The 25,880-nt window shown below is 38.6% G+C and overlaps 1 protein-coding gene across 6 annotated transcripts in view; it reads left to right on the forward strand.

Annotated features, from left to right (window-relative positions):
• The window catches only part of CCDC141 (coiled-coil domain containing 141), a 219,180-nt gene that overhangs the window by 170,649 nt on the left and 22,651 nt on the right, over positions 1-25,880 (forward strand). For 5 of the 6 annotated variants that reach the window (XR_009520139.1, XR_009520140.1, XM_060016516.1 and 2 more), the window contains 5 exons: positions 1,056-1,205; positions 9,252-9,392; positions 10,127-10,315; positions 18,893-19,076; positions 21,991-22,100. Coding sequence is in view for 4 of the 6 variants with exons in the window: in XM_060016516.1 (XP_059872499.1) it covers positions 1,056-1,205; positions 9,252-9,392; positions 10,127-10,315; positions 18,893-19,076; positions 21,991-22,100 (774 nt within the window). In the remaining 2 variants the exon portion in view is untranslated. The remainder of the gene's footprint in view (positions 1-1,055; positions 1,206-9,251; positions 9,393-10,126; positions 10,316-18,892; positions 19,077-21,990; positions 22,101-25,880) is intronic. The other variant, XM_060016518.1, reaches the window with a different exon arrangement.

A 25,880-nucleotide genomic window follows, 5' to 3' on the forward strand; every position in this document is an offset into this window, starting at 1 on the left:
TTGGACAATGCTGCTTTAGCACGTCCAATCCAAAAAGTAGCCGAGAGATCGTTAGGCCCAGGGCCCTCATTTTATAGGTGAAGAGTCTTATCCCAGAGAAGCTGCTTTATCCGTGAAACCCCAGGGTAGACAAGCTCAAGAACCCTGGCTCCACCCAGGGATCTGGGCACTCATCACTGGATCTGCTTTATTCCACTGGACTGACCTTACCAAAGGAGCCTAAAAGAGATGGAAATAATTCCAGATTAAATTCTCCTAAATAACACATTGGGCTCTGATTTTAAAAAGCTCCTTCTCCAAATTCTTAATTTGAGGGAAGAAAAGATTATATTAATTCTATCCAGTATGTATAACATTAATAAAAATCGTAATGGCTGATTTTATTTCAAAGTTCATTTAAGATATCCACTAAACTATATGGAATTCAATGGATCTAAAGTATTTTCTTAACTGAAAGACACAAATACAAAATATCTGTCTCTGTTATAACAGAATGTTTTTCCCAGGAAGGACCTTTCTTTTTAAAGAGTTTTGTTTTATTAGTAAATTTATTTTAAAAAGAAAAAAGTAAGACGTCTCACTTTGCACAAATAATGTAAATTGTTCTCCAGTACGCATCTGCCCTTGGCCTCGGCAGCCCTCTGCGTTGAGTAGAGGTTGGAGCACTTGCATAATAAACCTGAGGTTACGCTCAAGTTGACAGGAAAATTATAGTGCAGAAGCCAAATGTTTCTAATGCATATTTTATGCCTTTTGAAGTAAAAATTATACCTTACAATGAATAGCGTCTCTGAGGCGTTGGGTGTGGTGAGCAAATCTTCAAAACTGAAGTTTCAAGACTGGAAATGTAAGGGTTTGTCTTTCCCAACATCGGGTGTTGGGTGTCTGGCTTCTTTCTGAAATCATTATATTCAAAGAAGCTTAAGGTGAAATAAATCAGGATGTCATATTTTTTGATGTCATTTATGAGTTTCACAATGCAGGTAAATAGCATGTTGTTCTCATCGCTGTTTTGCCAGTTCCCTTCGTCACTTCCCCTTCTCTGTCATTTTTAGAACTGCTCTAATGTTTCTGCAAAGCACCTGCAGCAGCAGCTGGACATCCTTGAGGGGGACAGTCTGAACTGGCGTGCCCAGGCTGAAGACCACGAGCGGGCCCTGACCCACAGCCTGGAGTTCTGTACTGCAAGGGATGAGATGAGCGAGGTGAGAACGCACACACACGCACACGCACACGCACACGCGCACACGCACGCACACGCGCACACACACGCACAGTGAATCAGGAGACTTTCTTTTTACCCTTGACCTTTAATCTGCCAAGCAATGGCCTCAGGGCTCAGAAAGATTGAGTGAACTTTAAGCTCCCAAACTTTTTGAGGTCAGTATATTGTCAACACATGGAAGAACCTAGAATGTGGCATTAGGGTTTATTGTTTGCTCCTCCCCAACCCACCCCAAACCCTCACAGCAGTTGTTTTGCTTGAGTGGATACACATCATCAGTGCAGAGCGATAGCATCCCGGTTCAGCCAGCTCCCGTCTGCGGAGATGCTATTTAAGTACCATTGACTCATGATGAAGCGGGTGCTAAGGGGAGCAGGCTTGTTGCTTCAGAGGCTACAAAGTATTATCACCAAAGTCAAGTGGCTGGTTTCATATTTACTCAAACTGAGTGACTTCTCTGGCAAAACAACGCCTAGACTCCATGCCCCCTCCTCCATACACAGTTAATTCCACCTCCTCTTCCTCAATTCTACCCAACCCCCAACCCCCAGACACATGCTGAACTTGAGCCACATCCTCCCAGGGTAAACTTTCCATCTAAAGGTTTACTTGTTCTAGGAGAAAAATATAGCTTAGCGAGGGTCCTGGTTCCTTACTGGAACTGACAGCAGAACAAAAGGTACCACAATTCCAGATTTATCTCTGTTTAGAGCAAGACGTTTCTAAGTTCATTAATCACAAACCCATTAGGAAAGTGAGCAGAGGGAAAAAGATGTGGTGAACCTTCTTGATTTTTCTGTTTATGCCCTCTTTACACAATTTAGGACCAGTGAGTATCAAATATTATCAAACAACATTAGAGCATGGACTTAAGTATGAGTAACTAAACTTAGCAAGTGGTCTAGCCCTTCCATAGCCCACAGAGAAGTGCAGGAAAGGAGCATGGCTGGAAGGAAAGCAAGAGGACGAGAGCAGGAGGGGCCGCTTGGATCCCATTCAGTGGGAGGGAAACAGGAAGCAGCATCATGGAGGGTTTTCAGTTGAGTGTGCCACAGGACTGTAGAGTTTCTGCTCTGAGTCTGTGTTTCAGGAGTCACTGTGGGCGAGACACTCATTAATTCGCTCAGTGTTAAACCCCTAGTGTAGTCTGCCCTCTGTGTAGTAGAACGGCCTCTTCTGGGTCCTGTACTGCAGTTAGCACCACTTCAGCCAGATCACTTTAAGGAAAACAATCTTAATTCTCCTCAGGCTATAAAATTTAGATTCACAGCCATGGAAATAATTTTTTTTACTATCTTTCCCCAAAGTTGTTTTCTTTCTTCTTTTTCTTCCTCTTCTTCCTTTTCTTTTGCTGAAGATCTCTCTCTCTGCTGTGATGTTCAACCATATTTTACTGAAAGCACAAGAGAGCAGGCTAAGGGCTATTCCCAGCTGCCTATGGCTCACTTTCCCTCTTCCTGAAGCATGGTGGCCTTTATGGAGGTGGGTCTCCCTGTTTAGGCCCTTTCCACAGTGGTTCTGTTTACAGGGCTGCCTCGTGATGAGCCTTTGCTGGGAGCCAGCCTGGCCCTCCCAGTCAAAGTAGGGACACACCAGGATTGTCTGTACTGTAACAGGAACCAGAAACCAGATACGTGCAGCTTTGATACAGGAGTCAAACATCACTTTAACATGATCTTAAGTATTAAGAGAGTGATTCTTCCCATTTGCTTCTGCTTCAAACCCAACTAATGTTTGATATAAGTCACAGTTTCATATTCAAAGGATCTTTGAAAACTTTTGGCCCTTTTCCCTTTTCCTTCCTCGTAGAGATATACAAGGCATGTCACAGTATATCATGCACAGCCTGGATTTTCCAACTACAAGCTTAATGGGAAGATAATCCAAAGGAATATTTTCAGTGCCCGTTAATAAAATAAAGAGATGTGTGGTCTAGTTTGTATTGTGACTGTCAGAGCCAGATTCTAAGTTGTGATAATATTTGATATTTTAATTGTTATTATCATTATTAGTATTTGGTATGAGTGCTTAAAAATTATGTAAAATTAAAAGCTGCATGTTACACTAATTTTTTTTGTATAAAAAAATAAAGTCAGATAGCCCACCAGGGAACTAGACGAAGCATAGCATTCGATTTGTTCAGTTGATTTTGAAATGCATTATTTTGCATCCAGTGCATTTAAAGTGCTTCTTGGAAGTTCACTGATCTGAGCTGAAATTGGCTTTGGAGGACTTTCATTTTCCAGATGAGGAAACTGAGGAGTATACAGTTTTCACTTGAGCAGTGTGCTTCAGGACTGTGGGGTTTCAGGGAGTCAGCTCTGGGCCAGAGGCTCATTTATTGGGGACCAACTTTTACTGGGCACCAGCTTGTCACCTGCTAAACTCAGAGTTCACCATTCAGGTAATGTTTGAACCCATTCAACCACTGTATGGTCTGATGTTAATGTATCCTTTTACTATGCTTTCTTCTTCTATCTTTGTTTTCTCGAATACTCGTTACAAGCTCTTTGTATGATCTGATATAATAGCACAGTTCATTTGGTTATTTCAACTAAAATTACTTTATTACATGGTTTTAAGTGCACTAAAGGCCCTTAGAAAAGGACTCAGGAGTTCCCTGGTGGTCCAGTGGTTAGGACTCAGGGCTTTCACTGCTGTTGCCTGGGTTTAATCCCTGGCTGGGGAACTAAGATCCCACAAGCCGCGCGGCAAAAAATAACAGAAAAAAAAAAAAAAAAAAAAAGGACTCAGTATCTCAAGATAAAATAAAGTGAGGTATTCTAAATGTGATTTTTTTTTTTAATGTGATGTGATATTCCTTAACGACAAAGAACCATGGTTTTGTGCCTTGATTCTCTTTGGGTAAAATATTATTATTTTCTAATTTTATATACTATATAAGCCATAGTTAGTTAATTGTAAAAACTCATTTTCTCCATGTGTACTAGAAAACACACCCTTCAGACTGCCAGATTTTGTGGAGTTTTTTCCCACTCATTTCACACAAAGATATATTTGTATGCATGAATGTTGAATCTCACTGTACATTTTCTTGCCTGGCAATATAAATAAGCTTTTAATACACAAAGCATTATAGATATTCTCTGCCATATTACATGACAGAACAACATCAGTTCCTTATGCTTTACATGTCTTCTTTAGAAATGTAATAAGTTAATATCGAGCATGTTTTCTTCCTGCAACCTGACCAAAAAAATTACCTTTACATTTACATGATGTTAATGGAAATTTGTCACTGGAGCCTCATTATGGATCATGAACAATTAGTTTGATGAAAAGTATAGTAATGGGGCTTCCCTGGTGGCGCAGTGGTTGGGAGTCCGCCTGCCGATGCAGTGGACACGGGTTCGTGCCCCGGTCCAGGGGGATCCCACATACCGCGGAGCGGCTGGGCCTGTGAGCCATGGCCGCTGAGCCTGCGCATCTGGAGCCTGTGCTCCGCAGAGGGAGAGGCCACAACAGTGAGAGGCCTGCGTACCACAAAAAAAAAAAAGTGTAGTAATGAGAGAATTGGGTTGCTATTCATTTTTCCAAAATAAATTTTGCAAATGGAGCTTTCATATAATTATATTACTTCAGCCTGAAATTTCTACACTGTAGCAACATCTTACCCATCAGTCATCTAAGTTCCAGGGAGATAAGGCAGATTAGCAGCAATAAATTATTGTAGAATAGGGGAATGCTGCTGCCTTAGACAAATACACAACCAATGACATTAAACCTCCTGATATTGTATACTGCTTTGCTATTGACAAAATGACTGTGGACAACCACCATCTGGTAAGAAAGGAAGCTGAAAAAGAGGATATAGATGAGGCAGCACTATGGTATAGTACAGATAATTGCTATTTTCCAAATTGATGACCTTAATTCATCATTTTAAGAAAAAAACTAAATTATCATCATTCAACAAATATGACTACTGTGTGCCAGGCCATAAGAACAGGAAAGCCCTCAGGAAACTAAGAGTCTAGGCAACTTAAAGCCCAAGGGACTTCACAGTCACAACTGCTCATTACCAGGCCCCACTGTGAGTCTGTTTCGTTGGTATATGTAAGAGGATGGGAAAGATTATAATTTGTTCTGAAAATGTCCATCCCATAGGGTTAGAATCTGTTAGAAGTTTTGTGTTTAACATCTGCAAAATGACTCTTCTTACTGAAGAAGATAGAAAGCTAAAGTTTAAAATCGTGGTTATCATGTCCAGAAAATAAAATGTAAATATATTATGAACAAACAAAACTTGCAGAGTGGATAAAATAGCCGTTACTGAGATATGCTGCCACCTGCAATTTAAAATGGAGCAATTGTCTTCTCCTTCCAAGCGGCCCTATTTCCTGCTTCTACAAGACTGATGGTAAGCACAGGAAGACAGCCGTGTGGTTGCTGGACAGATGGAGGCCCAAAAAGTCTTGTCCCAAAGTCTCTCCAGCACTAAGCCTAAATATTCTACTGTTAATAATTGTAGCAAATCATTCAGGTTAAGTTATGAGTCTTTGGGTCCCTTCATTTCAAATACAGGCATCCCTGGGAAGTGATGGCATTGCAGCCTTCTTTCTGTTACTGAAAATGAGAATCAGAAAGCTTTTTTTTTCTGGAGTAGGCAAAATGGTGGGCAAGAAATTAAGCTCGTGAAATGGACATTAAGAGAAATGGACTATTTGTTTTGTATTTTTGCTTCTGGACAATTGTGTGCCATAGTTCTAAGAAAAGCTCTTGTTTTAAATACATTTTCTTAGTTTTAAAATGTCTCATGTCCCTCACGTAAATTGGCCTTGCCAGCAACAGACTCACAGATAATACATTCTTGTGCCAAAGTTGCCTCAACCAGCTTCCTCAAGACTAAAAATAGCAAGCCAGCCTCCTTGTTGTCCATCTTGTTCCCTTCTGCTTCTTCTCTAAGAGGTTTTTGTTTATGCCTAACCCTGAGAGAGGCTTACTGCTCCCTGGGAAATTTGGTGAAGATGCTCATTATGCTAGTTTCAAAAGAACTGCAGTTTTAAAGTCTTAATGATTTTTTTTCTAATTATAGTTGTATTAAATTAGTCCGCTTCTTCCACAGCAAACATGTAGGAGCTGAACATATGGAAAGATAGGAAAATTGCACTGTTCATTTGAAAAAATATCTTTCTCCTGATTATCTTAAGACTTTCAGAAATTTTATCAGTATAAATTAAAACAACATTTAAAGATTTCGAATAGGGTAAACTTTTTCTTGCCCCAAGCTTTGGGTGTTTTTTCCTGCTTCTGTGCTCCAGTTGAGCAGTTGTCTTGGCCATCTACACCATTCCCCATTGTTGACAAGCTAACTAAAGTTAGAAACAGCTGCGTGAACAATGATACCACAGCCGAGCAACCATGGCACTCAGTTCCCTTAAAAATATGATCACAAGTTATGTGGAGATTAGATGGGAAGTTAAGTTTTCGTATTGGAATGTGCAGGTAAGAAACTTAGGCATGGCTGGATGTTTTCTGAAAATCTGATTGCTGAAGGTAGTTCACGCTTGCTGCCTTCCTCTTGTATCTGCATAGTCCTCAATTTGAGCTGGGAAAGGTACAGGATTTAAAATAGATTTCCAGTGGGACCAAAAGAGAAAAGTGCCAGCAACTTGTCAAAGGAGCTCATGTGTCAGAAAGAAACTGATCCCATTTCACATACCCATATCGCCTGAACATCTTTGGCTTTATAAATCATCGTCAGTGGAAGTGCATACATTCTGAGGCAAACAGAAATAAATTTGTACTCATCATTTATCAGTCTTAAATTTCTTAATCCAAAGTAGATTTTAAATGTCATGTCTTAGAATTAAAGTGTTAAGGCTCAGCCTTTCTTCATTTATCATATAGTTTTCAAATAGATGTTGATTTTTTCCCACTTAAACAAGCGGGTGTAACCCAGTGGTTATCTGGTTGATGACAGAGCCCCTCTTCCTTTCTTTAGACTGAAGTTTATAATATATGTCATGTTACAGTAAGGGGGAAAAAAGAATATAAAATTTTATTTTCCAGTGGATACATGTTAGTGACTGGACGTATTTTTTCCTTTCATTTTATTTTACTTTATTTTTATTAAAAATAAAAATTGTATTTTTAGCTGTAGTAAAAGACACATAACATAAAATTTACTATCTTAACCATTTTAAGAGTACAGTTAAGTGATATAATGTACGTTCACAGTGTTGCACTACTATCACCACTATTCATTTCCAGAACTTTTTCACCATCCCAAACAGAAACTCTGTACTCATTACAATAACTCCCTATTGAGGACATGTTTTTTAATACAAAAATCTCTGGTTTCCTCAGATGTGGTAGTTATTGCACCTATTTTGCAGACTATGACTTCAAGGGAAAAAAGTTCCTGCCAAAGTTTTATGTGATTAACTAAGGAGGAAGTCTGTATCTTAATCCCATAAAATCAACTTCATTTGTCCTTTCCCACTAATAACAAATACATACATATTAAAACAACAAATGTCAAAAAATTTAAATATTGTTTATTTCATAAATATACCAACTGAATATTATCTTTTAAATATTTTTCTGAGTTCTAACAGAGAAATCATTTTCAAATTTTGAAGTTACAGTTCTTTCCACTCCTTTATAATATTACTGATTTATCAATTTAAATATTTCACATGGTCTCTGTGCTTATAATTTAAAGCTAATGCTCAGCTATTTCATTTACCATATAAAATAAACAACACTGATGATGAAGTATAGTTGTGGCAAATGCAAAAATTGCATCAGTATAATAATTTCCATGTATGCAAATAGGCTAGGGCTTTATAGATTGTTGTCTTCAGAAAATGTTAAAGATAAGGTCACGGTTCTGTTTTTACAATATGCAGAATTTGAAATAAGCATTTTGAGAAAGCAAGCATTTTCTGGGGCAAATATGTTTTTCTGCATTATAAGTTTAAAATCCAGCATGGGCCCAGCCTTTATTCCCTCCCAAATAATTTACTTGCTGTCATTGAAAACAATTTTAATGTCTTCCTGACTTTTCTTGTCATAGCTCAAATTTATCAACCATGACGTTGTTTATTCTTGGCTGTTAAATGCTTCCATATAATCTGAGACGGTTTATATGTTCTCTGTACTTCTGTTTGCTGATAATATAGAGTGAATTGCCTGTTAATATGTTTATCCTTCTTGAATCTGGAGAAGGGCACAGAAAGCGTTGTTGTTAATGGAACTAGACTGCTTAGAATTTTGGCTCACTGGTAAAGTTGGACTGTTTATTCTTAAGAAAGTCATCATCTATGCCCCGTTTTCAGTGTATAGCCATACACTCTGTTTATATACAAGTTAGCATTGCCACCACAGGCAACAACTGTCACCTTACATTCCATTTTTTAAGGACCTCTGAAGTTAATGGCTTATATCTAAGAAGTAAATCTCTTCTGGAAACTGCCCATGAAAAATAATTTTTAATTGGATTTGGACAAATACAGTCCTTTTCCTACTGACTGTCATATTGGGTCTCCTCTTCCACCCCACTAATGTCCTCGTTGGTCTAAATGTCAACACTCCATTGACCTCTGCAACATGGACAGCTCCTTGGAGGCTTAATAAATTTATTCATGATGGCTATAAGAGCATTGGAATATGGAACAAATATTAGCACACAGAGAACAGAATGAGTTGTAAAGTGATGTCAAATAAATAAATACAAATAAGAAAATTAGAGTTGCTTAAAATCTATCGTATGTTAAAAACTTTCTTGTTTGAAGGTCAAAGGATGTTCCGTAACTGTAATCCTAATTATAAATTACAAATCAAAAAATACTAAGAACAATTTATAATTACCTATATTTGGGGGATATATTTAAATTCACATTATATATTCACTTAGCAGACCTGTCTTCTACTGAAAATCACTCTGTATACATTTCGAAGGTTATGAATATTTTGAAGTATAGCTTTCTAGATTTATTTCAAGTGAATATTAGTGTTCTCATTTTAAGGAAATCACCTGTTTCTTTTTATTGAACTGCAGCTCAAAGAGTCATTCAAAGACATCAAAAAGAAATTCAATAATTTGAAGTTTAATTACACTAAGAAAAATGAAAAAGCTCGAAATCTAAAAGCTCTGAAATATCAAATTCAACAAGTAGATATGTATGCTGAAAAATTACAGGTAATGAGAAAGTACGTGTGTGTGTGCGTGCTACTGCAATTATTGCAAAATTATTTTGCATTTCAATTCTAGATGCCTAACCCCTGGGCTTTTTTATAGCATTAGGACTCAAAAGATCATCCTTAATTTTTATAACAATTGGGTACTTCATGTAAAATACATAATTAATTGATTTATCTCTTGAAGCAGCTCCAAAATGATTTCTGCCAAATCTACCCAGCCTCTCCCCTTCCTCTCTCTCTCTCTCTCTCTCTCTCTCTCTCTCTCTCACACACACACACACACACACACACACACACACACATATCCCCCTCTTGTATACCCCTCTTTCTTTCCTTGTACTCACCTATGTCAGGACCTTCCTCCCCTGTTCCTGCAGCCCCTTGTCACTTATACTGGCTAGATTATTTGAGTGCCTTTCTCGGGAGACAGTGAGCTAACTGAGGACAATAAAATATTTGATTTTATGATCACTGTCTTTTTTTAAATCATTAGTAGCATTCTCAAACTATGGTATAGATCCTGATATGCAGTAAATTTTCTCTATGTTTGCTGCTGAATCAATAAACTATCTGAAACAAAACCTATTCTTTCCAAAATGCGTTTTAATAATTATGATTTTCACATATTAAATGGAGGAAGCTACAAAAGTTTTTCCCGCAATATTTAATCACTAACTAGCCTCATAAATAAAAATTGAATGTCCTTAAATATTTTTTTTTTTTTTTGCACAGGCTTTGAAAAGGAAAATGGGAAAAGTTGAGAATAAGACTTTTTTCTTAAATTATCCAAATAATAAAGTGAATGTCCTTTTGGAAGCCATGAGGGATTTGCAGAAATATGTGGATGAGTTTGACAAAGTTGTGACAGATTACAGGAAGAATTTGGACCTGACTGAGCATCTCCAGGAGTTGATAGAAGAGGTATCCTCTTCTTGTTGTAATGTTATCTGTGTTGTAGTGTTGTTTTTAAAAATTAGCTGCTTTAAAACAATGCTGCATTGGCTATTATTGTCATTAAATTCATGCATCATGACTCTTTTCATGATTATATCCTTAGGCTAATTTCCTAAAGCAGAATTGCTGGACCAAAGGGGATGCATGTTATAAGGTTCTGATTGTATTGTCCAGTTGCTCTTCGGAAAGATTTTACTAATTTACTCTTTTTACCAGCAACATATGAGACTTTCTCATTTCTCCATAACCACATCAACTCAAGATATGTTTAACCATTATGGAATTATGTTCACTGCTGGATATCTGCTAAAACACTCAAAAATGACATTTATTTCACAGAATTTGAAAATGTTTAGAGAGAAAGGTGACACTTGGATTTTTCAGGTACAAAAATTGTTATTGATATTATTTCGTTTTTGTCAAGAGGATAAATGGCAAAGTATACACAGATTACATGAAATGTAGCAAGTTGGTTATTATTGGCATACTTCATAGTGAAGAAGCTCTACACTTGAAGTTATTGAGCGTTCTTTGTAATCCATTATTCTGAGATACAAAATGTCTCTCCCACTAACGCAATAGAGCTTTTAGATGTAACACCACATTAAGGAGGATTGAAATGATCATTCTTCTATACTGATGTATAGGTTCGCTGTACTTCTGTGGCACTTATTTAAAGCCAGCTCCTAACAGAGTCATGTGTTTCTATTTCTCACTCAGCATAAGTGTTTCTAGCCTTGGTCAGACACTTCTTCCATCACAGTTATTTATTTTCAGTGAGAAACTCAATTCTCCACTGTCCTTTGAAAATATGCCTATCTTCTATCAAGAAAAGGTCAAATGCTATTCTTCAAATGATATTTCCTCAATCTATACACTAAATCTTATTCTTAAAAGAGAATTTATTTATTAGAGTGTTATTTGGGCAATAATTTATCCATGTATTGTAAATGATTTCAATTACATAGGCTGGATTTTGTGTGTTTGAGCTTTTTTCTTCCCTTTAGCTGATATTTGGATTCTTTTCAGTGCCATATGCTTTTTATTTTTTTTATTTATTTATTTTTAACATCTTTATTGGAGTATAATTGCTTTACAATGGTGTGTTAGTTTCTGCTGTATAACAAAGTGAATCAGTTATACATATACATATATCCCCGTATCTCTTCCCTCTTGCATCTCCCTCCCTCCCATCCTCCGTATCCTACCCCTCTACGTGGTCACAAAGCACCAAGCTGATCTCACCGTGCCACGTGGCTGCTTCCCACCAGCCATCCACCACACACTTGGTAGTGTATATATGTCCATGCCACTCTCTCACTTTGTCCCAGCTTACCCCTTCCCCTCCCCATATCATCAAGTCCATTCTCTAGTAGGTCTGCGTCTTTATTCCCATCTTGCCCCTAGGTTCTTCACAATCAGTTTTTTTTTTTTTTTAGATTCCATATATATGTGTTAGCATATGGTATTTGTTTTTCTCTTTCTGACTTACTTCACTCTGTATGACAGACTCTAGTTCCATCCACCTCACTACAAATAACTCAATTTCATTTCTTTTTATGGCTGAGTAATATTCCATTGTATATATGTGCCACAGCTTCTTTATCCTATCATCTGTTGATGGACACTTAGGTTGCTTCCATGACCTGGCTATTGTAAATAGAGCTGCAATGAACATTGTGGTACATGACTCTTGTTGAAATACAGTTTTCTCAGGGTATATGCCCAGTAGTGGGATTGCTGGGTCATGTGGTAGCTCTAATTTTAGTTTTTAAAGAACCTCCATACTGTTCTCCATAGTGGCTGTATCAATTTACATTCCCACCAACAGTGCTCAACTTCCCACCAACTTTCTCCACACCCTCTCCAGCATTTACTGTTTGCAGATTTTTTGATGATGGCCATTCTGACCGGTGTGAGATGATATCTCATTGTAGTTTTGATTTGCATTTCTCTAATGATTAATGATGTTGAGCATTCTTTCATGTGTTTGTTGGCAGTCTGGGTATCTTCTTTGGAGAAATGTCTATTTAGGTCTTCTGCCCATTTTTGGATTGGGTTGTTTGTTTTCTTGATATTGAGCTGCATGAGCTGCTTGTAAATTTTAGAGATTAATCCTTTGTCAGTTGGTTCATTTGCAAATATTTTCTCCCATTCTGAGGGTTGTCTTTTCATCTTGTTTATGATTTCCTTTGCTGTGCAAAAGCTTTTAAGTTTCATTAGGTGTCATTTGTTTATTTTTGTTTTTCTTTCCATTTCTCTATGAGGTGGGTCAAAAAGGATCTTGCTGTGATTTATGTCATAGAGTGTTCTGCCTATGTTTTCCTCTAAGAGTTTTATAGTGTCTGGCACTACATTTAGGGCTTTAATCCATTTTGAGTTTATTTTTGTGTATGGTGTTAGGGAGTGTTCTAATTTCATTATTTTACATGTACCTGTCCAGTTTTCCCAGCACCACTTATTGAACAGGCTATCTTTTACCCACTGTATAGTCTTGCCTCCTTTATAAGGTGACCATATGTGCGTGGGCTTATCTCTGGGCTTTCTATCCTGTCCCATTGATTTATATCTCTGTTTCTGTGCCAGTACCATATGTAGCTTTGTAGTATAGTCTGAAATCAGGGAGCCTGATTCCTCCAGCTCCGTTTTTCTTTCTCAAGATTGCTTTGGCTATTGTGTTTCCATACAAATTGTGAAAATTTTTGTTCTAGTTCTGTGAAAAATGCCAGTGGTAGTTTGATAGGGATTGCATTGAATCTGTAGATTGCTTTGGGTAGTAGAGTCATTTTCACAATGTTTATTCTTCCAATCCAAGCACATGGTATATCTCTCCATCTACTTGTATCACCTTTAATTTCTTTCATCAGTGTCTTATAATTTTCTGCATACAGGTCTTTTGTCTCCTTAGGTAGGTTTATTCCTAGATATTTCATTCTTTTTGTTGCAATGGTAAATGGGAGTGTTTTATTAATTTCTCTTTCAGATTTTTCATCATTAGTGTATAGGAATGCCAGAGATTTCTGTGCATTAATTTTGTATACTGTTACTTTACTAAATTCATTGATTAGCTCTAGTAGTTTTCTGGTAGCACCTTTAGGATTCTCTATGTATAGTATCATGTCATCTGCAAACAGTGACAGCTTTACTTCTTCTTTTCCAATTTGGATTCCTTTTATTTCTTTTTCTTCTCTGATTGCTGTGGCTAAAACTTCCAAAACTATGTTGAATAATAGTAGTGAGAGTGGGCAACCTTGTCTTGCTCCTGATCTTAGTGGAAATGGTTTCACTTTTTCACCATTGAGGACGATGTTGGCTGTGGGTTTCTCATATATGGCCTTTATTATGTTGAGGTAAGTTCCCTCTGTGCCTACTTTCTGGAGGGTTTTTATCATAAATGGGTGTTGAATTTTGTTGATAGCTTTCTCTGCATCTATTGAGATGATCATATGACTTTTATCCTTCAATTTGTTAATATGGTGTATCGTGTTGATTGATTTGCATATATTGAAGAATCCTTGCATTTCTGTGATAAACCCCACTTCATCATGGTGTATGATCCTTTTAAAATGCTGTTGGATTCTGTTTGCTAGTATTTTGTTGAGAATTTTTCCATCTATGTTCATCAGTGATATTGGCCTGTAGTTTTCTTTCTTTGTGACATCTTTGGTTTTGGTATCAGGGTGATGGTGGCCTCGTAGAATGAGTTTGGGTATGTTCATCCCTCTGCCATATTTTGGAAGAGTTTGAGAGGATAGGTGTTAGCTCTTCTCTGTATGTTTGATATAATTTGCCTGTGAAGGCATCTTGTCCTGGGCTTTTGTTTGTTGGAAGATTTTTAATCACAGTTTCAATTTCAGTGCTTGTCAATGGTCTGTTCATATTTTCTATTTCTTCCTGGTTCAGTCTCGGAAGGTTGTGCATTTCTAAGAATTTGTCCATTTCTTCCAGGTTGTCCATTTTATTGCCATATAGTTGCTTGTAGTAATCTCTCATGATCCTTTGTATTTCTGCCATGTCAATTGTTACTTCTCCTTTGTATTTCTGTAGTGTCAGTTGTTACTTCTCCTTTTTCATTTCTATTTATTTGAGTCTTCTCCCTTTTTTTATTGATGAGTCTGGCTAATGGTTTATCAATTTTGTTTATCTTCTCAAAGAACCAGCTTTTAGTTTAATTGATCTTTGCTATAGTTTCCTTCATTTTTTTCATTTATTTCTGATCTGATCTTTATGATTCCTTTCCTTCTGCTAACTTTGGGGTTTTTTAATTCTTCTTTCTCTAATTGCTTTAGGTGTAAAGTTAGGTTGTTTAATTGAGATGTTTCTTCTTTCTTAAGGTAGGATTGTATTGCTATAAAATTCCTTCTTAGAACTGCTTTTGCTGCATCCCATAGGTTTTGGGTCGTCGTGTTTTCATTGTCATTTGTTTCTAGGTATTTTTTGATTTCCTCTTTGATTTCTTCAGTGATCTCTTGGTTATTAAGTAGTGTATTGTTTAGCCTCCATGTGTTGGTATTTTTTACAGATCTTTTTCTGTAATCGATATCTAGTTTCATAGCATTGTGGTTGGAAAAGATACTTGATACGATTTCAATTTTCTTAAATTTACCAAGGGTTGCTTTGTGACCCAAGATATGATCCTGGAGAATGTTCCATGAGCACTTGAGAAGAATGTGTATTCTGTTGTTTTTGGATGGAATGTCCTATAAATATCAATTAAGTCCATCTTGTTTAATGTATCATTTAAAGCTTGTGTTTCCTTATTTATTTTCATTTTGGATGATTGTCCGTTGGTGAAACTGGGGTGTTAAAGTCCCCTACTATGATTGTGTTCCTGTCAATTTCCCCTTTTATGGCTTTTAGTATTTGCCTTATGTGTTGAGGGGCTCCTATGTTGGGTGCATAAATATTTACAATTGTTATATCTTCTTCTTGGATTGATCCCTTGATCACTATGTAGTGTCCTTCTTTGTCTCTTGTAATAGCCTTTATTATAAAGTTTATTTTGTCTGATGTGATACTTGCTACTCCAGCTTCTTTTGATTTCCATATGCATTGAATATCATTTTCCATCCCCTCACTTTCATTCTGTATGTGTCCCTAGGTCTGAAGTTGGTCTCTTGTAGACAGCATATATATGGGTCTTGTTTTTGTATCCATTCAGCCACTCTATGTCTTTTGGTTGGAGCATTTACTCCATTTACATTTAAGGTAATTATAGATATGTATGTTCCTATTACTATTTTCTTAATTGTGTTGATTTGTTATTGTAGGTGTTTTCCTTCTCTTGTGTTTCCTGCCTAGAGAGTTTCCTTTAGCATTTGTTGTAAAGCTGGTTTGGTGGTGCTGAATTCTCTTAGCTTTTGCTTGTTTGTAAAGGTTTCAATTTCTCTGTCAAATCTGAATGAGATCCTTGCTGGGTAGAGTAATCTTGGTTGTAGGTTTTTCCCCTTCATCACTTTAAATATGTTCTGCCACTCCCTTCTGGCTTGCAGAGTTTCTGCTGAAAGGTCAGCTGTTAACCTTATGGGGATTCCCTTGTATGTTATTTGTTTTTCCCTTGCTGCTTTCAATATTTTTTCTCTGTATTTAATTTTTGATAGTTTGGTTAATATGTGTCTTGGTGTGTTTCTCCTTGGATTTATCCTGTATGGGACTCTCTGCACTTCCTGGACTTGATTAACTATTTCCTTTCTCATATTAGGGAAGTTTTCAACTATAATCTCTTCAAATATTTTCTCAGTCCCTTTCTTTTTCTCTTCTTCTTCTGGGACCCCTATAATTTGAATGTTGGTGTGTTTAATGTTGTCCCAGAGGTCTCTGAGACTGTCTTCAATTCTTTTCATTCTATTTTCTTTATTCTGCTCTGAGGTAGTTATTTCCACTATTTTATCTCCGAGGTCACTTATCTGTTCTTCTGCCTCAGTTATTCTGCTATTGATCCCTTCTAGAGAATTTTTAATTTCATTTATTGTGTTGTTCATCACTGTTTGTTTGCTCTTTAGTTCTTCTAGGTCCTTGTTAAATGTTTCTTGTATTTTCTCCATTCTATTTCCAAGATTCTGGATCATCTTTACTATCATTATTCTGAATTCTTTTTCAGGTAGACTGCCTGTTTCCTCTTCATTTGTTAGGTCTGGTGGGTTTTTACCTTGCTCCTTCATCTGCTGTGTTTCTCTGTCTTCTCATTTTGCTTAACTTACTGTGTTTGGGGTCTCCTTTTCACAGGCTGCAAGTTCCTAGTTCCCATTGTTTTTGGTGTCTGCCCCCAGTGGCTAAGGTTGGTTCAGTGGGTTGTGTAGGCTTCCTGGTGGAGGGGACTAGTGCCTGTGTTCTGGTGGATGAGGCTGCATCTTGTCTTTCTGGTGGGCAGGTCCACATCTGGTGGTGTGTTTTGGGGTGTCTGTGGACTTATTATGATTTTAGGCAGCCTCTCTGCTAATGCGTGGGGTTGTGTTCCTGTCTTGCTAGTTGTTTGGCATAGGGTATCCTGTTCTGGAGCTTGCTGGTCATTGAGTGGAGCTGGGTATTGGCGTTCAGATGGAGATCTCTGGGAGATTTTCGCTGTTTGATATTACGTGGAGCTGGGAGGTCTCTTGTGGACCAGTGTCCTGAACTTGGCTCTCCCACCTCAGAGGCACAGCCCTGACACGTGGCTGGAGCACCAAGAGCCTGTCATCCACATGGCTCAGAATAAAAGGGAGAAAGAAAAGAAAGAACAAAAGAAGAAGATAAAATAAAATTTAAAAATTATTAAAGTAAAAAATAATTGTTAAAAAAAATTTTTAACTAATAAAAAAAGAAAAGAAAGAAAGAAGAGAGCAACCAAACCAAGAAACAAATCCACCATTGATAACAAGTGCTAAAAAGTATACTAAAAAGAAAAAAAACGGACAGACAGAACCCTAGGACAAATGGTAAAAGCAAAGCTATACAGACAAAATCACACACAGAAGCATACACATACACACTCACAAAAAGAGAAAAAGGAAAAAAAATATATATATATATCGTTGCTCCCAATGTCTACCTCCTCAATTTGGGATGATTCGTTGTCTATTCAGGTATTCCACAGATGCAGGGTACATCTAGTTGAATGTGGCGATTTAATCCGCTGCTCCTGAGGCTGCTGGGAGAAATTTCCCTTTCTCTTCTTTGTTTGCACAGCTCCTGGGGTTCAGCTTTGGATTTGGCCCTGCCTCTGCGTGTAGGTTGCCTGAGGGCGTCTGTTCTTCACTCAGACAAGACGGGGTTAAAGGAGCCGCTGAAATGGGAGCTCTGGCTCACTCAGGCCGGGGGCAGGAAGGGGTACGGACTGCGGGGCTTGCCTGCGGCAACAGAGGCCAGTTATGATGTTGCATCAGCCTGAGGCACGCCGTGCGTTCTCCCGGGGAAGTTGTCTCTGTATCACGGGACCCTGGCAGTGGCGGGCTGCACAGGCTCCCAGAGGGGCGGTGTGGATAGTGACCTGTGCTTGCACACAGGCTTCTTGGTGGCGGCAGCAACAGCCCTAGCGTCCCATGCCCATCTCTGAGGTCTGCGCTTTTAGCCACGGCTCGCGCCCGTCTCTGGAGCTCCTTTAAGCAGCATTCTTAATCCCCTCTCCTCGCGCACCAGGAAACAAAGAGGGAAGAAAAAGTCTCTTGCCTCTTCGGCAGGTCCAGACTTTCCCCCGGACTCCCTCCCGGCCCTCCATGGCGCACTAACCCCTTCAGGCTGTGTTCATGCTGCCAACCCCAGTCCTCTCCCTGGATCCGACCTCCGAAGCCCAAGCCTCAGCTCCCAGCCCCCAACTGCCCTGGCAGGTGAGCAAACAAGTCTCTCGGGCTGGTGAGTGCCGGTCGGCCCTGATCCTCTGTGCGAGAATCTCTCCGCTTTGCCCTCTGCACCCCTGTTGCTGCGCTCTCCTCCGTGGCCCCGAAGCTTCCCGCCCCCCGCTGCCACCCCCATCCCCGCCAGTGAAGGGGCTTCCTACTGTGTGGAAACTTTTCCTTCTTCACAGCTCCCTCCCACTGGTGCAGGTCCCGTCCCTATTCTTTTGTCTCTGTTTATTCTTTTTTCTTTTGCCGTACCCAGGTACGTGGGGTGTTTCTTGCCTTTTGGGAGGTCTGAGGTCTTCTGCCAGTGTTCAGTAGGTGTTCTGTAGGAGTTGTTCCACATGTAGATGTATTTCTGATGTATTTGTGGGGAGGAAGGTGATCTCCACGTCTTACTCTTCCGCCATCTTGAAGCTCCTCCCACATGCTTTTTTAGACTGCCTGTTCTTGTAAGTCTGCAACATTCCTCTTAGGACTTATGCTTCAGGCAAACCTAAGAAGGCAGGAAAATCAGAGTGATTTCCATACTTCTACTTTCTTACCTGACTAATTTCCAAGTGCAAAAGTATATGATCACGTTGTGATGTTTTCCTTCTTAGGACTTAAAGAGTTCACACTAATGTGAATATAAAGTTTGAGGAAATTGAAATTTGATATTTCAGTGATCAAAATGAAGAACTTTGGAAGGATGGTGTCTCTTTAATCTATGCTTTGTCCCATTTTAATTTAGTGTCACTTTTGGTATGAAGATGCAAGTGCCACAGTTGTAAGAGTTAGAAAATATTCCACAGAGTGCAAGACCAAGGAAGCTGTGGAGATTCTCCTTCAGCAGTTCAAAAAGTTTATCACACCCTCAGTGCCTCAGCAAGAAGAAAGGATTCAGGAAATCAGTGACCTGGCTCAGCGCTTATATGGTGAGGTCTCTTTTAAGATACCCACTGATTCACTATTGAACACATCTCTAGTGAACCTAATCCAACGGAAAGCAGAGCATGGCAAGCCCTCAGGGTCCTCACTACCCCAACCTATTCAAGGAAAAGTTTAAAGATAAGAGCAAAAGTGAACTGTAGTGAATAGAGGAAGGAACTCCTGGCTGTAGGAGATGAAGCCTGTGGATTTTTAATGACCATTTGTAAACCCTCCTTCTAAATTCTGCTTTCTTCCCCATTCTTGTTGTTCATCTTCAGGGTAATAAAACCAGAACAATACTCAGCTTATGTAGACAAAAAAATCTAATTTCCACTAGGGTGATTCCTCAAAAAAAATACAAAACTCCCATAATATTATACTTAAAGTAGGTAGAAAGCTAAGACTGAGGTCTACAGCCCTCTCACTTCTGTGAGCGTTATGGTTTGTGGATATGAGAAAGAGCTGGAAGATTTTCCCTTGTCTTCCTCTCACTTGTGGAATAAATGGGAGAACTCAAACGACCATCTCACTGGTTGTGCTTTCCTCTTATCCATGACTTTGTCAGTCTGAGAAGTCTTTCTATCTGAGGGAAGGCCCCATTTAAAAGGCCCCTGGGGGTTGACAGTCCTTGAGGGTGCAAAGGAATAACTTTCATGAATTCCCTGACATTGTTAACTACAGGCCAAGAGTAATTCCTAGTGACAGCGCAAATCTAGCCCCAAAGGAAGGTAGCACCAGGTGCTTCATTTGGCTGTCCACAGCTGCTGTCAGGTGGACATTTTCTCTTATTACATGAAGCACTATGCATGGATAGACATAAAAATTTTGTGGAACAATATATACTATACTCCCTAACATCAAATTACTGAGAATGAATTATTAATGATTTTCCAGAGAAAAGGGTAGAAACATAAGAACAATAAAATATAGATTGAAAAATTAAAGAAGACTAATGTGATGTTTCATTCCTACTATAGATACCGTATAAATGTACTAAAAAATTCTGGAGGCACTCTGCTCCTATAAGATGGTTTATGTTTTCCTCTGTTATTGTATTCTTCACACTGTAGCATAATTACCTTTCCATTTGTCTGTCTTCTCAACTGACCATAAGCTCCTTGAGGGTAAGGGAAGTATATTTAATCACTATGTTTCAGTGCCACTCAACTTCAGCACATGGGAAGTACTCACATGACACCATAAAAGTTACATTACCCTCCCATTATGCAAGATCCCACATCCTGCTCTGTTTGTATTCCAAGGCCTTATCACCAACTGACATATTGTATGGTTATTTGTCTGTTGTCTGGCTCTCCTTACTAGAGTGTAAGCTCCTTGAGAAAAGGGAGTTCACTGCATTACGGTATATACTAAGTGCTTAACAAATACTTGCTGAATAAATGAATCACTGAATGAATAAATGAATGGCATGCGTCTTCATCTGTTCAGTATGGAAGTTATGCATTTTTTAGAATTTGCATCAGGTAAGATAATTTAGAAATAGTATATCAATTCTTATAGCATTATTGAACCCAGAATTTTAATGCAAATAAATTTATCGCAAAAAAAATTTGAGTACCTATTATGTACTCAGAGCTGTGCTTGATATAAAGACATATAAGACTTAGTTCCATCATTCAAGAATCGACACTCTGTACCTAGAAATCACAATATGGTAAATGCAGTGAGAAAGGTATAAAATGTGTGTATTAGTTTTCTAGGGCTGCCATAACAAAATACCACAGACTGGGTGGCTTCAACAACAAAAATTTATTTCCTCACAGTTCTGGAAGCTAGAGGTCCAAGATTAAGGTGCTCACAGAGTTGGTTTCTACTGAGGCTTCTCTTCTCTTGCTGTCTCTTCATATGGGCATCCCTCTGTGCACAAGCACCCTGGTTTGCTGGTGTCTCTCCTTCTTATAAGGACACCAGTCATGTTGGATTGGGACCCTACCCTAATGGCCTCTTTTTAACTTTATCACTCTTTAAAGACCTCATCTCCAAATATGGTTATATTCTGAGATACTGGGTGTTGAGTCTTCAACATATTAATTTTGAGAGGGACACAATTCAGCCCATAACAATGTATAATTCTAGTTTGGTCTGAACTGTGGAGTCCAGTAGTCCAAGTTTAAATCCCTTCTCCTCCAATTATTGTCTGGGTCACCTGAAAAGGCTCTGTTGAGCCTTGCATTCCTCATTTGGAAAAAGCAGTAGAACCTACCAGAGAAGGATTATGTTAGCTAATGCATATAAAATGCCTAGCCACAGGCAAATAATAAGCACTCACTACGTGATAGATATTTGTATCATTATCCCAATAGGAAGAGGGAAAATCCAGTTGGGAAAGATTAAGAACATTTTTACAAAGACGTTGGCATTTCAGGTAGACCTTGGAGAGTGGGTAGGATTTGTCAAGCAGAGATGGGGTTATGGTGAGGGCATTCCCAGTACAGAAAAGAATACTCAGTGGCTATGGGGTTTTGAGAGAAAAGTTGCTGGTTCAGTTTGTCCAGAGATTAAATATGTGAGAGAATTAGGGTGACATACCTTTGAGAGAGGCAGGTTAAAACCATATTATGGAGGGCCTTGAATGTATACTTTTCTAGGTAGTGAAGAACCACTGAATGTTCTGAAAAGGAGAAAACTGGTTAGAATGGAGCTTTAAGAATATTAATATAGAAACATTATTTAGGTTATATAAGAGGGACATGGCACAGCAAATGTAACCATTTTTCTAGAATACTTGGTTTTTCCAGTAATGCCTTTATTTATTTATCTGTTCAGCAAGTATTTAGTAAGCACTTACTATTTACCAGCCCTTATGCTGGACACTGGGGAGATCAATTAATGCCTGGGATTTTTTTTTCTGCTAAGGATTTGAGCTTTAAAAATAGATTTAACCCTTCTCCTCCCCAGGTTTTGAAGAAGGGCAGAAATATGCTGAGAAAATAGTGGCCAAACACAAAGAGGTTCTTGAATCTGTTACTGAATTATGTAGCTCTCTCACAGAGCTTGAAGAAAAAAAGGTAATTTCTTCTTACCAGAATATGTATTTTTAAGTGATATAAATAAAAATGTGTTTATCAAGTGTCTTCTGGTACAAAGATGTTCTAACGGAAATTCTCAAGGGGCATAATGTGCACATTTGTTTCACAGCTTTCTAACATAATTATATGGTTGTTTCTGATAATTAATTCTGTTTCTTTTCCATCACTGCAGAGAAAAATATTGCTGAGAATAAGGACTAAACTATTAAGGTGTCTTGTTTATATTTTCATGGATCATATCCTAAAGGATAAATGTGTGCCATTAAAATCAAAGTCTATATTAAGTAGTTTTACGTTTTCGCTCATAAATAATGAACATGTTATTTTTTCTCCTCCAAATTGTGGCCCTGGAGAAAATAAAACTAATCTTCAGGTATTATAGTCATTGAACATTTAGCTTCATGGAAATATTAAACTAATCATTGGCATCTTTCATGGAATAAATAAATTGCTGGTAAAAAAATAGAGAGAAAATATGTTTATGACTATGTCTAGGTAAAATCTGGTTAAAAGAGAGAAATGTATGTATATATATATATGTGTGTGTGTGTATATATATATATACATATATATGTATATATATATATTGTTTTTGTCTATGTTGTGTCAAAACTGGTTTCATTAGTGCTGTTTTCAGAACTGGCTGAAAGAACCAGTTGTTTAGGATAGAGAGAATGGCAAGGTAATCAAGAGCACAGGCTCTAGAATAAAACAGCCCCCTAGGAATACCAACTCTCCAAATTATTGGATTTGTGAATGAATTGGGGTAAATTCCTTAATGGCCGTGAGTCTCAGTTTCCTGATCTATAAAATGGAGGAAATAGAGGAAGCTAATAACAGGATAGCCCTGAGGATTGAATGTGAAGACACCTGTGATTATTGTTGTGATTGCTGTTGGTATTGAGACATAATGGTGCTCTTGCAGCTTGGAGCAGAATTATATTTATTTTCAGCAACTATTTTTTCTGTATGAATTTCCATGTCATAAATTTGAGTGACATTCCATTCAAAATGGTTTGCTAAGCTTGCTTATTTATTTATTTATTTATTTATTTATTTATAGCTGTGCTGGGTCTTCGTTGCTGCGCGCGGGCTTTCTCTAGTTGTGGCGAGCAGGGGCTACTCTTCATTTTGGTGCGCGGGCTTCTCATTGCACTGGCTTCTCTTGCTGCGGAGCATGGGCTCCAGGTGCATAGGCTCAGTAGTTGTAGCTCGTGGGCTCTAGAGCACAGGCTCAGTAGTTGTGGCACACGGGCCCAGTTACTCCGCAGCACGTGGGATCCTCCCGGACCAGGGCTTGAACCTGTGTTCCCTGCATTGGCAGGCAGACTCCCAACCACTGCACCACGAGGGAAGTCCCTAAATGGTTTGCTAAGCTTTTAATTCAGTGGGCACCCAATCAAATTATCTTTTTCCTTTGGTTGAGAATCTAGATTTTTCAAATTCTTTACCATTTTCAGTAACACTGTAGTGAGCATCTTTGTACGTGAAGCTTTTTTCTTTCTTTTGTATTATTACCTACGCAAAAATTCTTTGCTTTTCATAGATGTTTTACAATGATAATGCCACCAGTAATGTATGAATACACCATATATTTTGTATTATCTTTTTCAGCATTAATCGTTTCCTCCCCACCTTCACCCCACCCCCTGAGGATGTGTTTCTTCTGATTTCTGATACGCAGCCTGAAAATGGCTGCTTCCTCTGACTCTTTGCTGTCATCTACAGCATCCCTCCCATTTATGCTGTACATCTCCAAGTGAGCTCCACTAAACAAAGTCGACCCATTAAAGTGATGGCCCTTTCCAGTTTTTCACCTTCATGGCTATTCTTACTGAAAGCTGTTTCTATTCCCTCTGCCCCCTTCCACTTTCCCCCTTCCTTCTACACCCCTGGAATCAGCATTGCACCCTCTCTTTCTCATTCCTAACCTATCACTTGGATTCTCTTTTGCGCTAGTCAGCAGCCTCCTAATTATTCACTCCTGCTAGAGGAGCCTGCTAGTGTCATTTTTACATTCAGAACACTTCACTACAAGCTCTTCCTTGTTTACCAGATAAAGTTCGGACTCAAGGCCTTCCAATGTTCTGGGGCCGATGGTCTTTCCAAACCACTGTGCTTCTACATTCATTGTAGGTTCCTATCTCCCTGGTCTCCTACCCCACATTCCCAGGTCTCCTGCTTCTAAACTTTTACAGTCGTTCCCGCTTATCTACAGTTTTGCTTTCCTCAGTTTCAATTACCTGAAGACAACCTCAGTCTGAAAATATTAGATGAAAAATTCCAAAAATAAACAATTCATAAGTTTTAAATTGTGAGAGACCATATTCATGTAACTTTTATTACAGTATATTGCTATACTTATCCTATTTTATTATTAGTTATTTTAATTAATCTCTTACTCAACCTAATTTATAGATTAAACTTTATCATAAGTGTGTATGTATAGGAAAAAAACATAGTACATATATATAACTTTTGGTACTATCTATGGTTTCGGGCATCCACTGGGGGTCTTGGAACATATTCTCCATGGGTAAGGGCGGGCCACTGTACCTCATGTGCATGGCCTTCTATCTCTCTGACCTAAATTGTTCATCTCTCAAAGCCAGACCCAAATAGTGCCTCCTCCACAATTCCTTCCTTAGCTGTGTCACTTCGCAGGGGAACCGGGCCGCACAGCAGGAGCGAGTGCGGGCGAGCGAGCGAAGCTTCACCTGTAGTTACAGCCATTTCCTGTCGCTCGCATTACCGCTTGAGCTCCGCCTCCTGTCAGATCAGTGGCATGAGATTCTCATAGGAGCGCAGATCCTACTGTGAACTGCTCATGCGAGGGATCTAGGTTGTGCGCTTCTTATGAGAACCTAATGCCTGATGATCTGAGGTGGAGCTGAGGCAGTGATGCTAGCGCTGGGGAGTGGCTGCAAATACAGATTATCATTAGCAGAGAGGTTTGACTGCACAGAGACCATAATAAATCAGTTGCTTTCAGACTCATATCAAAACCCTATCAGTGAGTGGCAAGTGAAAACAAGCTCAGGGCTCCCACTGATTCTGCATTATGGTGAGTTGTATAATTATTTCATTAAATATTACAATGTAATAATAAATAGAAATAAAGTGCACAATAAATGTAATGCACTTGAATCATCCCAAAACCATCCCCCACCCCTCAGTCCGTGGAAAAATTGTCTTCCACGAAACCGGTCCCTGGTACCAAAAAGCTTGGGGATCGCTGTGCTATAGCTCCTGTGTTTCTTCCTACCATAATCATCACATATAACTACCATGATCATCCCAGCCTCTCTCCTTGATTATACCTGAGGAAACCCCGTTCAGTTTAGCATCCCACACAACATTTAACACTATGCTTTGCTGAAAACAGGTTCTCCCGAAAGGGTTTTGGCATTTGCAGTAAATGCTCAAAGGATTGGTACAGAAAAAAAAAAAAAAAACATTCAATAGCCCAAAAACGTTTGGTTTGGGTGGACATTAAAATGAGGAATGGCCTCTTTGGCAAGAGAAATGGGCATCAGAGATATGGGGATATATGTATATGTATAACTGATTCACTTTGTTATAAAGCAGAAACTAACACACCATTGTAAAACAATTATACTCCAATAAAGATGTTAAAAAAAATTTTTTTTAATTAAAAAACAAAACAACATTGCCCTTACAAGTTACGGCCTAAACAAAAAGCCTGTCAAATGATGCTTGCTAACACTTTACAGATGTTTCTATGAGAGCATACATGTA

The sequence above is a fragment of the Delphinus delphis genome, chromosome 7, assembly GCF_949987515.2.
Source record: "Delphinus delphis chromosome 7, mDelDel1.2, whole genome shotgun sequence".
NCBI lineage: Eukaryota > Metazoa > Chordata > Mammalia > Artiodactyla > Delphinidae > Delphinus > Delphinus delphis.